At 35.9% G+C, this 14,090-nt stretch overlaps 1 protein-coding gene across 2 annotated transcripts in view; it reads left to right on the top strand.

The window, feature by feature from the left end:
- LOC140147985 (protein mono-ADP-ribosyltransferase PARP14-like) overlaps positions 1-14,090 on the top strand; it is a 46,945-nt gene extending 32,855 nt beyond the window's left edge. Inside the window, exons 13-16 of one of the 2 annotated variants that reach the window (XM_072169804.1) lie at positions 95-249; positions 524-710; positions 1,896-2,027; positions 13,919-14,090. In XM_072169804.1, the coding sequence (XP_072025905.1) occupies positions 95-249; positions 524-710; positions 1,896-2,027; positions 13,919-14,088 (644 nt within the window). In that variant the 3' untranslated portion in view covers positions 14,089-14,090. Of the gene's footprint in view, positions 1-94; positions 250-523; positions 711-1,895; positions 2,205-13,918 lie in introns of those variants that run through there. The other variant, XM_072169805.1, reaches the window with a different exon arrangement.

The raw sequence follows: 14,090 nt of genomic DNA, 5'->3' as shown, positions 1-14,090 counted from the left end.
ATGATCTATTGGCATATAACATATAATATTTGATATTATTTCAATACAAATGACGTTAGAAGGGTCGAATAAGATGAGTTCAATATTTTTGCAGATGGTAATTCAGGAATTACTTTGCCACAAAATTGGATACCCATGAACCCTGGCCAGAACTCACAAGTTGTACCGTTACTGCAGACAACGCAGGAATATGCTGATATCGAGAGGACCTTCACAGCGTCAATTGGACGTCAAGTGAAGATCATAGAGGTACTTTGTATTAAACTAACTGTTAGTCAATTACATTAATTAAATCAAAAGTTACTCGCTATTCAATATGTGTCGTCATCAGTCTTCACTCTCCAAGTTATAACTTTATTGTCCCAGAAAATTTGAGCAATGTTAATAAAGATATTATTTATAATAATATGCGTCGTTCAAACACTTGTACAATTGCGCAACATCACTAAAAGTAAATGTCACTCAAAGGTAGATGTACATATTTATATAATTATGATAGTATCAATTGTTTCACCCAATATAGATCCAACGTATCCAAATTGAAGACTTATACAAGATGTATACAGCCAAAAAGGAGAAAATGGTTGCAGCGGGTACCATGGCCAGAGCAGGGGTTCCAGTTGAAAGATATGCTTACCACGGAACAACAGAAACAAAGTGTGACACGATAAGCAAAAATGGATTCAATCGCAGTTTTCATGGAGTTAACGGTAACAATTTAAAATAAGTAATACAAAATAATTAGGGGCAATTTTAATTCAAATACATTTATTCCGCTATGTATTATTGAGTTAGTCTCTGGTCGTTGACATTGGGATTAAGAATTTCCACTCTCTTGACCCAAAGGTACGTTGACAGTAAAATTGTTCATGATATTTGTTTGGAGTGACTTTCTTTTCATATTGTTCTTTTTCTTCAATTATGTTTCTTTAGTTTCCATATTGGGCAACATGCATGCATGTAATTATAGGATTGTTGGTGTGATTTAATCATTTTGATTTAGCATGGTACGTCCCATTATCACTTTTTAAACAACAAACAAAGCAAGGGGAACCTTAGCGTACAAGATCAATTCAAGTTGAAAAAGGTCAGCCTTTTTGCTAAACCATGAAATGGTCTCAGCCTATATTAGTCTTTATCACTTACTTCCTTACTTGGCAACCTTTTAGTTTTAAATGGACATATCAAAATGCCAAGAAGGTATGACAACCCGAGTGGTGTCAAATGAAGGAGAATACAGTAAAGTATATTACAAAAATATATCCCCACCCGGGGGTGATCATAAGACCCGGGTCAATATTCATATCTCGAAATGCCAAGAAGGTGCCCGAGTGGTGTTAAAAGAGAAAACAGTAAAATGTGAAGAATATTATAATGAAAATATTTCCCCACCGGGGGTGACACTCCTCATAAGACCTGCGTCAATGTTCCTTTGTGTCTTTTCTACATTAAATATCTCGAAAACAAAACAAAAGTGCGCCATATGAAAGAGAAGAAAATCTGACATGTGTGACAGTGGTAATACCACTATAAACTGCCACAGCATCATGGTTTAGCTCTGGTGCGGTAACCGCTCTAGTTAAATATGTAAAGGCAATGGTTATTTTGAAATGTTGCCACTATAACTATTGATGTGTAATTTGTGATGTTCATCACCGTTTGGCCTGTTTCCTTATTTCCGCCCATCAGCATTAACATTGCAAATTATCACGGACATCCTGGTAAAGTAACTTTGTTTGTTTGTTTGTTTGTTTGTTTGTTTTTGATCCGTAAAGTACACACGCTTGGGTTCATGGGAAATTCATGGTCCAGACCTATGCAAAATGTACAAGCCAGGCTAACTTACAAGTAAAATAATACAAAACTATTATATTCTCCAATCTTTTTCGCTTTAGGGACTGCTTTGGGAAAAGGGACATACTTCGCACGCGACGCCAGCTACTCTAACGGATACGCTAAACCATCTGGCCCAAACAACTATCAGCACATGTTCTACTGTAAAATCCTAACTGGAGAATATACTATTGGTAATCCCACGTATATTGCTCCTCCAGCTAAACCCAACAACCCATCTGACTTGTATGATTCTTTGGTAGATCGTGATCCTAATCCAAGTGTATTTGTCATATTTCATGACAGCCAGGCATATCCAGAGTACCTTATCATATTTCAGTGATCGTATCATTGTCAGATAATGACCCATTATTACAAAAGCAGGGGTGCATTTCACTAAACTTAACACGAAGCTTCGTAAGTCTCGAAATCGTTCGTAATCGTTCGTAAGGTTACGTCTAGTAGGAATTCCAATTGAATGAATGCAACCTGACATAGCGTGACTTGTTTTGCGTACACTGCACGATGTACGCCAGTTTGTTCGGCTGTGCGTTAGTAACGCGGAAGTGAATCCAACCATGCCAACGCACTTGTGATTGGTTAGTTTTGTACCCAAGGTCGTGCGTTCGCGTTGTACATGTAGTTTGAAATACGCAATATACGATCGCAGTTGGATCGAGTACAGCTGTTGAAAGCTGCGTTCATGCAACTGAAATTCCTCGTAATTTACAACCGGTTACTTGTGTTTAGAAGGTTTAAAAGTTTATTGAAATAGTCCAGGAACATTTATTATAGTAGTAAATAGTAGTAAATACAATTTAAAATAACACCAAGTGTATATTAAATAGATGAGGTCACTCAAATGTTTATAAACATTATTAGCAGCTGGTTAATCGATATGCTCGGTAGTACAGCACACGTACTTTTCACATATTCTAGTTAAATTAAATTAAATTTTGATTTCGCATTGTACATATCATGTACGTGTCATGTACGGGTTCCAACGATTTTCAGGGCACGAAATCGCGCGACCGCCGCAAAATTTCCCTTTCGCCGCGCAGTTTCATTTGCTCCGCGAAATTGAAGGTTTTGTTGGGTGTTCTTTTCACTATGAAACGTGTCTGTAGTGAAATGTCAGCCTTGTTTGTTGTTTGAATGCTAATCTGTCTCGCCCTAGTGTTGCTTAATTTCGCGTATTTATCATGTTCTACTACTGGATATTGGGCTATCTGAGACCACACTAGTACACGCGTGCATTCAGTTACTGAGTTTGTTAGAGACTTAGTGGCACCCAAGTAAGTGCATTATTTACCTTATTCAGAAAGGTGAGCGCGTTAATAGTTGGGGATGTACAGTATAGTAGGGATTAAAATAGTGATTCCGTGACGTATTCACGCGAAATATGATTTGAAAGTGTAAAAAGTGGCTGCCAAAATGCCTAAAAGTGTTCAACAATTGCCACAGATTGTGTGATATAGATAACATAATGCTAACACTATGTATCCTACATGACACGGTGTATAATTTCATATTTTGATATGTTTTTTCCTTCTTCCTCTGTTTTATATGAGTGTTTTATGTATAAAAGTTCCGCGCAATTGGTTGGGGTGTTTTTTCGCGCATTTCCGTGAAATTTGCTATTTTTTTGGCGCAAATCATTTATTCCTGGTCATGTATAATGTATGTATAATAATGTGACCCACTTACAAAGCAAAAAAACGTGCTATTGGTTAAGAATCTAAATATTTTAAGTAAGCCCGTGACCGCACAAAATGTTACATTTTCAGTTTTACCTTCATATATGAATATTTATTTAGTTTAGGATTACTTGAGTATCTTATACTCAAAACAATTCCTGATTTTAGTCATTGTATTTGAATCTTCGCAAAGAAGCCAAAGTTAATTTGGTTACAGTAACAACTTTTGAATCACAGCCTTTTAGATTATTTAAATAGTATACACAAAACTTCAGCACCTAAAGTCTTTATTTTTGCAGGGTATGTTAGGGGCCGTCCATAATTTTCGCCATTTTCTCTTACGTACAAAGCGTACATAAGAGGGAGGGAGGGGGTAAAAATCATGGGCATGTGTACGTAAGAAAAATGGCGATTTGTTTGAGCAATAAACAAAAATGAAAGTGAAAAATTATGGTATTTTTCAATATTTTATTCATAACTTATAACCAATTGACCTAAAATATTGCTCAATTTCTATAACATGCCATGCAAACAATGATTTTCTCTTTACTTTTTTTGTCTAATATGCACAGTGGTCCTATTTTACATTGTACATTCATACAAAATACATTTAAAAAGTATTTTATATCTGCGCTAGGATTATTGGCAGACGTGTGGATTGTCAGTGTGGATTGTCAGTGTGGATTGTCAGTGTTGCGACAAAAGACTACGAAACCCATTGCAATAACATACGTGGTGCACGCATGTTGTAATAGTACCAAAATTCATGCCCAATTGAAGGGGTCCGCCTGGTTCCCCCTATATATGATGTGATCCGGGGGTTCTTAGTGGAAAAGAGAGTAGTGGGATGTTCAGCAGATGTTGGGGTGCATTATTCATTTAGTTTAGATTCGGGCTGCATTTTAAACTATATTTTAATTTATTGGTGGCTCTCGTTAACATGAAAATATGGTTTAAAAGGGAAGTTTTTCAGCATTTCTCAACTTATCTGTAGAAACATTAATCCAGAACATTAGCCCTAACCCTAAACCTAATCGAACTTTTAACCAAAACCCTAACCGCAACCCCAACCCCGACCCAACATCTCAATTTTGCTATAGTACGTAGGAGGCATATACGCACGGAAATCCTTCGCCATTTTATTTGTACGTAACTCGAGGGAAGGAGGGGGATAAAAAGTTACGTACGCTTTGTACGTAAGTGAAAATGGCGAAAATTATGGACGGCCCCTTAGTTGAATATACTAAAAAACATCATTTTAAAAAAATATTGAGAGCGTCATCCTCAGCAAATGTTACAATATGGCTTTAAATGGCAAGCACAAAATGACCAGATGTTAATTTTTGCCAGATCTTGTCTGTATACTTTTCCTCTAAGTCGGTTCTTTTTGACATCCCAATGTTACCTACAAATACCAATAGACAACATTGATATCCTGAGAAACAATATTGCACCACAAAACGACGGATGATATGGCAGATATAATATGATGAGAACTAAATCTAAAGGCGTCTCGCCGCTATCAGATTGCGTTGGACTCATCAGAAATGTGGAGCTTCCAGACAGATGTCAGACTCAAAGTCAACTAAGCAACTTTAAAGGAAGGTGGCCCAATATATTTGGAAAAACGAATTCTTTAAAACTTATGTATAACAAAAAGTCGTCCCTTTCGAGCATTCAGGTAAAAAGAGCACGTAATAATTGTTCCTTGTAAATGTGACTAATTCCTTATAGAATTACTGACATTTGTACAGCCTGATACTGGTAGTCTACAGTGTTTATATAAATGACAACCATCATGATCCTGTAATAAACTGATAGCAAATAAAGGATTTTTCTCATTAACATATTGAAATTAGGTGTTTCAAATCGTGGTATACCACAATTTAGACTAAGTTGACAGTTTTTTGATGATTTCTTTGGAACGCCGATTTAAACGGATATGGAACGCCTAATTTCAATATATTAATGAGAAAAATGTGAGCTTTCACCTGATAACAAAATCTACATTTGGATGGGGTAAGCTGTATCTTTGGAAGTTGAATGTAAATAGTGACAATCGGTTCTCGTAGGTTATTCTTGTCAGATGTCTAGATCTATTAAATTGTTTATTTTAATTTAGTGTTACTGAAAATGGTAATGGGGGAACATGTTTGTCAAAGATTTGCATCTATTGAAATTTAACAATTCAAGAATTGAAATATGTTCCATCTTTTATAAGCTTATTACGAGTCGCCTCCTTTCAGATATATAACGTTCTGATAATTTATCAGACACAACATAAATGTCAAATGTGTCTAGATCTCCGAAATTGTTTATTTTAATCGAGTGTTACTGAAAATGAGAATGAGGAACATGTTTGTCACAGTTGCAACTGTTGAAATTTTTTAAATTCTGAGGCACCTAAACGCAAAGTCAAAGTGGTTATCAATTAAAAGTAGTCTAATGATGTTAACTCGATATACATCGCTACGCGGTCGTTTAAAAATCTGATAAGGGAGAAGTTCAATGTGAATCTCTGATTTTCAAAGCTCATCCTCCGCTCGGAACATTTCATCAGTGAGTAATGCGATGAACCAGCAACACTCCTACTCTCATTTCCAGAGTGTCCAGTTCTTTGCAATAGCTGGTCGTATACATAATTCATATTCACTAATGAAGCCTTCCGATCGGGAGATGAAACGCCTAAAACGTGAATGAATTATTGACTTAAACATAAGGGGCTGTGCAATAATTATGAGCCCCCCCGGGGGGGTAAAATTTCCAAACGGCTCGCCAAAAATCGCTTGCCCCCTCTCGGCCCGCCAAAAATCGCTAGCCCTCCCCCTCTCTGCCGGCCAAAAAAACTTTGCCCCCCCCCCCTTGTGCATGCCAAATTTTGGGATCCCAGTTTGTAAATCTTAAATCGCCTATATATATGTTGCGAGCGCAGCGAGCAAGCAAATTTGCATATTTAAGCGTTTCCGTACGGTTTTTCTAAGCCTTTTTAGAGCGTTTTATTTAAAAGGCACCCCAAGAATGTGTGCCAAAAATCACTACCCCTCTCGGCTTGCCAAAATTGCTTGCCCCCCCCTTCGGCTCGCCAAAATGTCTTGCCTCCCCCCATTTTACCCTCCCCAGGGCTGGTAATTATTGCACAGCCCCTAATTTACCAATAGTCTGAACTTAATCAAGGAGATTGTATATACGACGTATGTATAAATGGAAGATTGAATAAATGAAATGAATGCATTAACCCTTGTCTTACAGAGGCAGTTTTTTATTACACGTTCCTAAATGTGATGAGATCAAGCAAAATCAGTCGGAACTCGGAAATATTGATTTTGAGATATAGCCAAACAAAGGCAATATTTCCTTTTGTTTCCTTTTGTTTTGGAAACTCTTTAATTGCTCTTATCTTTGGAACTGGTTATTTCAATGGGGTTTTCTGCAAAATTCAGCCTTCAAACTAAAAATTGAATATTTCTGAGTTCCGACTGATTTTGCTTGATCGCATCACAAAATGGGTTCTTTGAATTTCTATTCAAAACCCCTAGCATCCTAGATGATGTTCTATTCGCTATATTGTATATTGTATATTTTATTAGAAATCACATAGCAGCCAACGGCTGAATTGCATGACATTTACATTAAAAATAGCATTATGAAAAATACATACATTTGTAATTAAAACACTCAAACATTAAAAAACATACAAATAAATAAGAACACATTATAATTGCACTTGACTGGATTTGGAACAATATCAAAAAATGACTGGCAATAAAAAACAAACTACATTGCTTTTAGGATGTTGGTGAGAAATGGTAGGGGACTATTTTGAAATCTGTTGGTCCTACATCTAAAAGAGTCAAATTTTGGTTGTCTTCTGAGAGTCATGTGGGAGTGATACTTACTAGGTGGAAACCAGTGTGAGAACCTCACAGACGTGCTTGCTTTCAGGGTAAATTCCTTGCAGATGTTTTGTCTCCTCTCAGACAACGAATGAAGTTCAAGGGTAGCTAAGGAATCTGCATAGGTAGTATACTTTCTACCAAGGATGTATTTGCAAACACGTCTCTGAATTTTCTCAAGCTGGGCCACCTGATTATGAGTAAGACCAGAATGTCAAAGTGGGGCGGCATACTCTAAAACAGGGTGGATCGTGGATGTACCCCTTGTACACCAATAACAACTCCTCGGGTGAGAGAGATGCTTCCTTCAGTTTACGGAGCATGAAGAGTTTACGATTGGCCTTCGCATACATGGAATCAACTTGTTCATCCCAACATAAATTGTTTTGGATCATAACACCAAGGAGTTTAACCTTCTCAACAACAGCTAATATATGGGTCTTGTTATACCAACATTAGTCAAAGACGTCTGACATCATAATATAAGTGCGCCCAGGCCAATCCTAGGGAATCTCAGCTATAGCAAATCATTTCGGCTATTAAACAGTCAAACAAACTTGTTTTGTTTCATATAAAAGAAAATCACTACAGTTATCACAAACAATAAGGTATCAGTTCATGAATCAAACATTCAAAAATATTTTTGATATCTTTACTGCTAATATTCTAACATATGTTATTTAAGTGTTGACAAAATATTTGGCGAAAATGTTTGCAAAAACATTTTACAATATTTTGACAACATTTTAAAAATGTTGTTGTAGTGGTTTTTTTATACAAAATGTTCTAAACTCGACATTCAATGCTATTTAAACATTTTTACCAAAACCAAAACCAAAAATATAATCTGTTTATAACGTTTTGTCAGCCAAAGTGAGGGTCGTCGACCGATTTCAAAAATCAAGGTGACCATAATGACCGCAATTGATATAAACAAATTCAAGTCCAAATCATTATTTTAAAATCTTAGAAAAAGAGCTGAAGCAGACAGATGTCTTCCTTTGTCACGTATCAGGTCAACAATAATCAACTTAGTTGTCAAAAATTATATTTTTTCTGATGAAATAAGACATTTCCTAAGATTTTGAAATAGTGATTTAGATTTTAACGTGTTACAAACGATGCCGAAATAACCAAGTTATGAAACAAACTAAAACAAACCGTTAGAAGGTATACATTAGCATGCCCCGATTAGTCCCACAGGCTTTAAATGTAATACTAATCATAACTATCCTGACTATAAATCGTCCCCTATAACTCTTGTAAAGAGCAACGTTTTTGAATTTTCGGCAGTGAAAAACAGTTTACTATATGCTTGCTCCCCGCGTTCGGCGAATCGCCAAAGGCGTGTAATGGGTATATCGGGACTGACCCCCGCTCTGATGACCACTGCGACAAAAGTAACTACACTTGCCAACTTGCAGTGGGTTTTTTTCTTCTAAAATAGCCCCTGATGCATTTGTAATTAAAACGCCCAAACATTATGTATTTCACACCTGCCAAACACAAGTCACCTAATTTGGCACACTGGACGTTGAATGTTTACTCTCATGAATATTGATTGGCAACATTTTCCAATATACCAATTCCAGTAGTTGTAGTCCTTGCCCCTATAATATACATATCTTACTTGCCACCAATAAGCTATAATTTTTTGAAAAAAATGCAAAAATAGGCCCCAAATCGGCCCTAAAATCGGCCAGGGTGTAGTACCCCTTAATACATTCTAAAGTGTAATCGATCAGCAAAAGCATTAAATTTATTTAAATGAAGCGCCTAAAGTCAGGTGGGTGGTAAAGATGATCATGATGCAGTCATGTCTACAGTAGAATTCACCACGACCTTTGCAGGACTTAAACCCCATTAAAACTATTAAACCAAGATAACACTAATTGAAAACAGTTTAACTGATTAAATCAGATCTTCTCTGGTTAAATCCACACTACACATGTTTCTGTTTTACCTGTGCGGTATCGCATTGAGCTGGTATTATAGTTTCAGTTGGGTAACCGATTATAAAGCAAAGTCTGCTTATTGTTAACCAGCATTCTTGAAAATCAGAAACATAATGGTTGTTGACTTAACACGGGTTGGAAATAATTTCTTCATATTTTTGATTTTATCTGTCGTTTACATATCCTTCCTAAAACACAAAAGTGCGAATATTTCCAAACACCTAAATTATCTAAAAATTTAGGACATGTTACAAAACTATATTTTCTAGAATTTCAGAGAATACTTTAAATATTGGCCGGTTATTTTTCACACAGTGACGTTAAGGCAATGTCCTATTACCTATAATATACACTAAGTGCGAATATTTCCAAACACCTAAATTAGCTAAAAATTTAGGACATGTTACAAAACAATATTTTCTAGAATTTCAGAGAACACTTTAAATATTGGCCGGTTATTTTTCACACAGTGACGTTAACTAGGCAATATCATATACTTCTAACATACACTATTTGTAGAGGTCACGCGTGAATGGTGAGAGCACTGTGTATTGTGTAATAGGAAAACGGACAGTAACTGCAGTATGTTGCATCGACAGCTAAAGCCTCCCTTGTAGACTTCAGACCCACACACGCACACATTTGGGATACATGAGAACAATGGTACCACTTTACACATGACTGCCCTTAAACATGACTGTATTGTGGTCACTTATTGATACTCGCCTGTTGTGTAAAACGTTTATATGATGCCGGATCAGTGACCAATTGAATGGCGGAACCCCTTTGTTCGAAACAATGGTACCACTTTTCTAAATAGCCTACCATAAAATCTAATCGGCATCAAAGGAACAAAGCATTAGGTAATTTATTTCTTCTCCTTTCTATCTCGAACCTCCTTGATGCTGACCATGACGTACATGTTCTATCTATATAAGAGACAAATATAGGTAAACAGTAAATAAAGAAATTTGTATAACTATAATTTTGTTAAAACATTTTTGACCTAGTTTGATAAATATATATAACAATTTATAGCCCTAATATAATTTATATATGACGCCAAATTGGCACCGAACCTCATTTTACAGACTTATTGTCTTCTAGGTTACAAATGACAATACCAAAAAATCAATGCTAAGAGTTAAACGTATTATAATAAGATTTAGGGACCCATATTTTACTACATTGCCACTTAAAATATCTTTCTTGAACATGTTGATACTCAGATATCACCATTAACCTTTTTTGGTTACAAAGCATTATTTGGAAATATTTTGTAATTAACAATTAAAAAATACGACGGCAACAGCGTGACCTCTTTTGTTCGACAAAAATTGTTTATCATATTAGAGGTCCTTAACCCGATCGATTTTTTTTTTCATTATCTCGGTGAAATTCAACGCCCGATTCAACGCCAGATATTTTTCGTTTAAATGGGACGCCTAAAGGCCCGGTCACACTATGACGAATAGGGGTGAACGGCAAGCGACGTTAAGCTGCGAATTGCAATTTTGAATTTACCGTCACTCATCGTGGGTTGCCGTTAGTTGTCGCTGACGAATCCGTTAGCGACCGCAGACGGTCGATATTATTCGTCGCGTTCGTCGGCAAATTTTCAACATGTTGAAAATTTTGTGACGACAAAAAAGTAGTTTTGATTCCGTTCAAATTTCGTTGGAGACCGCAACCCTCATTTCTTTGACGTTTCCATACCGTGCGAAGCCGTCTCTAGTCGTTTTGAGGTCGTCACAATTTCGTTGGTAGTCGTTGTCAACGACCATTGACGAAAAATCAACGGCAAGTGACGTCACATCTCGAACCCTGACGACACGTTGCGGCAAGTAACGAAATTGTAACGATATTGGTGCGACAGTGACTTGCGAATTTTGTCCGGAGAGTGACGGATATTGACTGTTGGTGGCGGGTCGTTTGCGAGTACCTGCGGCGTTGTAACGGTGGTCTGCGATGGGTTACGATTTTTAAACGATGGTCCACGATTTTAAACTTTTTGTGCGATTTTTCACATTTTTTGACGTCAGTTCGATTTCAATAGACTGTCCGGCACGATGCAATTTTGAAGTTCATATAAAAAAGAAATATCAATAATAATCAAAAATATTAATATTTCTGATTATTATTGATATTGATATACATGTTAATATTTTTGATTATAATTGATACTGATATTAACATTTTTGATTATTATTGATATTGATGATAATATTTGTGATCATTATTGATTATTGATATTAATATTTTTGATTATTATTGATATAATAGTTTGGATTATTATTGATATTGATTTTAATATTTTGATTATTATTGATATTGATATTTTTTTAAATTATTATTATTGATATGTATAATATTTTTTATTATTATTGATATTGATGTTAATATTTTTGATTATTATTGATATTGATGTTAATATTTTTGATTATTATTGATATAGATATTTATAGTTTGGATTATTATTTATATTGATTTTAATATTTTTGATTATTTTTCATATTGATGTTAATATTTTTGATTATCATTGATATTGATAATCGTTGTGAATAGTGGAAACGCCAAAGTGGACTATACGACCCGCACAAACACAGGCTTTGATGTCGGCCGCTGAGTCACGTCATCATCGCCGCAATCCACCGTCAGCTGCCGTTCCTTGCCGCAAGCAAATCCGCTGCCAGCCGTCCGACCTCGTTGCTTGTTGTCGGGCTCCGTCGAGACATCGTCCAGACAAAGGTCGTTCCCACTCGTCAGCGAATCTTGTTTTTCCTCTTTTTGACGTCGCTTTGCCGTCAACATTTTGTGATTTTCACATTCGTCACCTTTCGTTGCTTATCGTCCGTCATAGTGTGACCGGGCCTTAAGCAATAGACTCCATATTCCCTGAGTCGAAACCTGGTAGAGCAGCTCTATGGTACTTTTTATTTTCATTTAACTCGGCTTGTATTTTTGTTAAGCCATAGGTCTAACATACGATTTCAGTTTAGTTATTCTTTGCCAAAGATTATGAAAATATTTATAATATTAGTAAACAGCTGTACGGGTTTCTTGTCATTTGAAACAGAAATAATGAGGTAAAATGAAAATAATAGAACACATTACCCTTATCTTGGGTACAGGGCGTTAGTCCGACACGCCGCTAGCACACCCAGCAAACACAAAACGTTTTCGACATCATTCGCAAAAGGTTATAAAAGGTTGTCAGAAAACGTTTAAATGTCGGGTTATATAAAGGGTATATTAAGAGTATAAAACGTTTTCATAACCTTACAAAACATTTTTGATAATCTACTGCTCAGCAAACAAAAATGTTTTACAGAAAACGTTTAAATGTCGGGTTATATAAAGGGTATAAAAACGTTTTAATAACATTCCAAAAACATTCTTGAAATCTTGATACAAAACATTCTAAACAGAATGTTATTTTGAGGTTGAAAAAATATTTTGAAAAATGTTTGCCCAAAATATTTTCAATAACGTTTTAAAAACGTTTTCATAACCTTTATATAACCCGACATTTAAATGTTATTAAAAGGTTTTGAAAAAAACATTTTAAGAACATTTCTGTGTTTACTGGGTTCAAATATTTTAACATAATGTTATTTAAGTATTGACACAATATTTGATTCGGACTAGCGCAGTGTATTTCGAATTTGGACTAGCGGCGTGTCGGACTGAAAAAGTGTTTTCAGATTCGGACTAGCGGCGTGTCGGACTGTTGCAGTGGTTTACATTTTCCGTTGTCACACACGATTGCGACACGAGGCCTCTTAGAATGCAACTTTTCAACGTACGACTTGATTATCGTAACAAAGATTTTCCCTGCATATTTAATACAAGCTGAAGTATAGTTATTATCCTCACAGTTGTAGATATAACCATTTAAGTTGCCACGCGACCAATCAGATGCCTGTCGAAGCACGACGTACTTGCAATAGCACGCAAACTTTAACTACAGTATTCAATTTACCCTTACTCATAAATAGCAGCACTGTTCATTGCTTTAAGCAGTTCGCTTTATGTTGCTTATCATTGACAGCTTATAAACTTGCATATGAGATCACTGACGACTGACTTTTCACAACTCAATACTCGGTCGGAAGCAAGTCTAAGTAAGTATTTCTTCACACATAAACGAAGTTAAGTATTATTTTGATTTTCATATGTTCTGCAAATAATTATACAAATGTATTACCAAGTTTACCAAGGTAAAATTATTCGGGAAATATATAAGCTGTTTTGTCAAAAAGTGACTCAAAAGAACAAAAAATGGGCCATTTTGCCAAAAGCTGGAGGAGCATGTCCCTCTGCCCCCCCCCTCGGATTGACGCCCATGATCTCGGTGGTTTTGCACCCTGGGTAACATCACAAAATAGATCAGGATTAACATTATTCAATGGGCTTTGACCTTTTTGAAACCGTTGATAATAAATTTCAATTCAATAAATCAATGCAATAATGTGAGCCCAAGTTCTAAGACGAAAAACCAACACTTATTAAACTAATGTCCATATCTTAATTTCAACAGACGCAGAGTTACACAATTGGCAGGATTACACGCTATGGAATATTTCCAAGATCAGAATGAAAGTTCAGCAAATGATAAAATTATTTCATCTGAAAACAATGGTTTTATCATTGGCTATCTTGTTTTGCTATCGCTCATGGCAATTTGCGGGACAGTTGGAAACATTTTAGTT

Source organism: Amphiura filiformis, chromosome 3 (assembly GCF_039555335.1).
Source record: "Amphiura filiformis chromosome 3, Afil_fr2py, whole genome shotgun sequence".
In the NCBI taxonomy this organism is placed as follows: domain Eukaryota; kingdom Metazoa; phylum Echinodermata; class Ophiuroidea; order Amphilepidida; family Amphiuridae; genus Amphiura; species Amphiura filiformis.
This window is presented reverse-complemented; position numbering and strand designations above follow the sequence as displayed.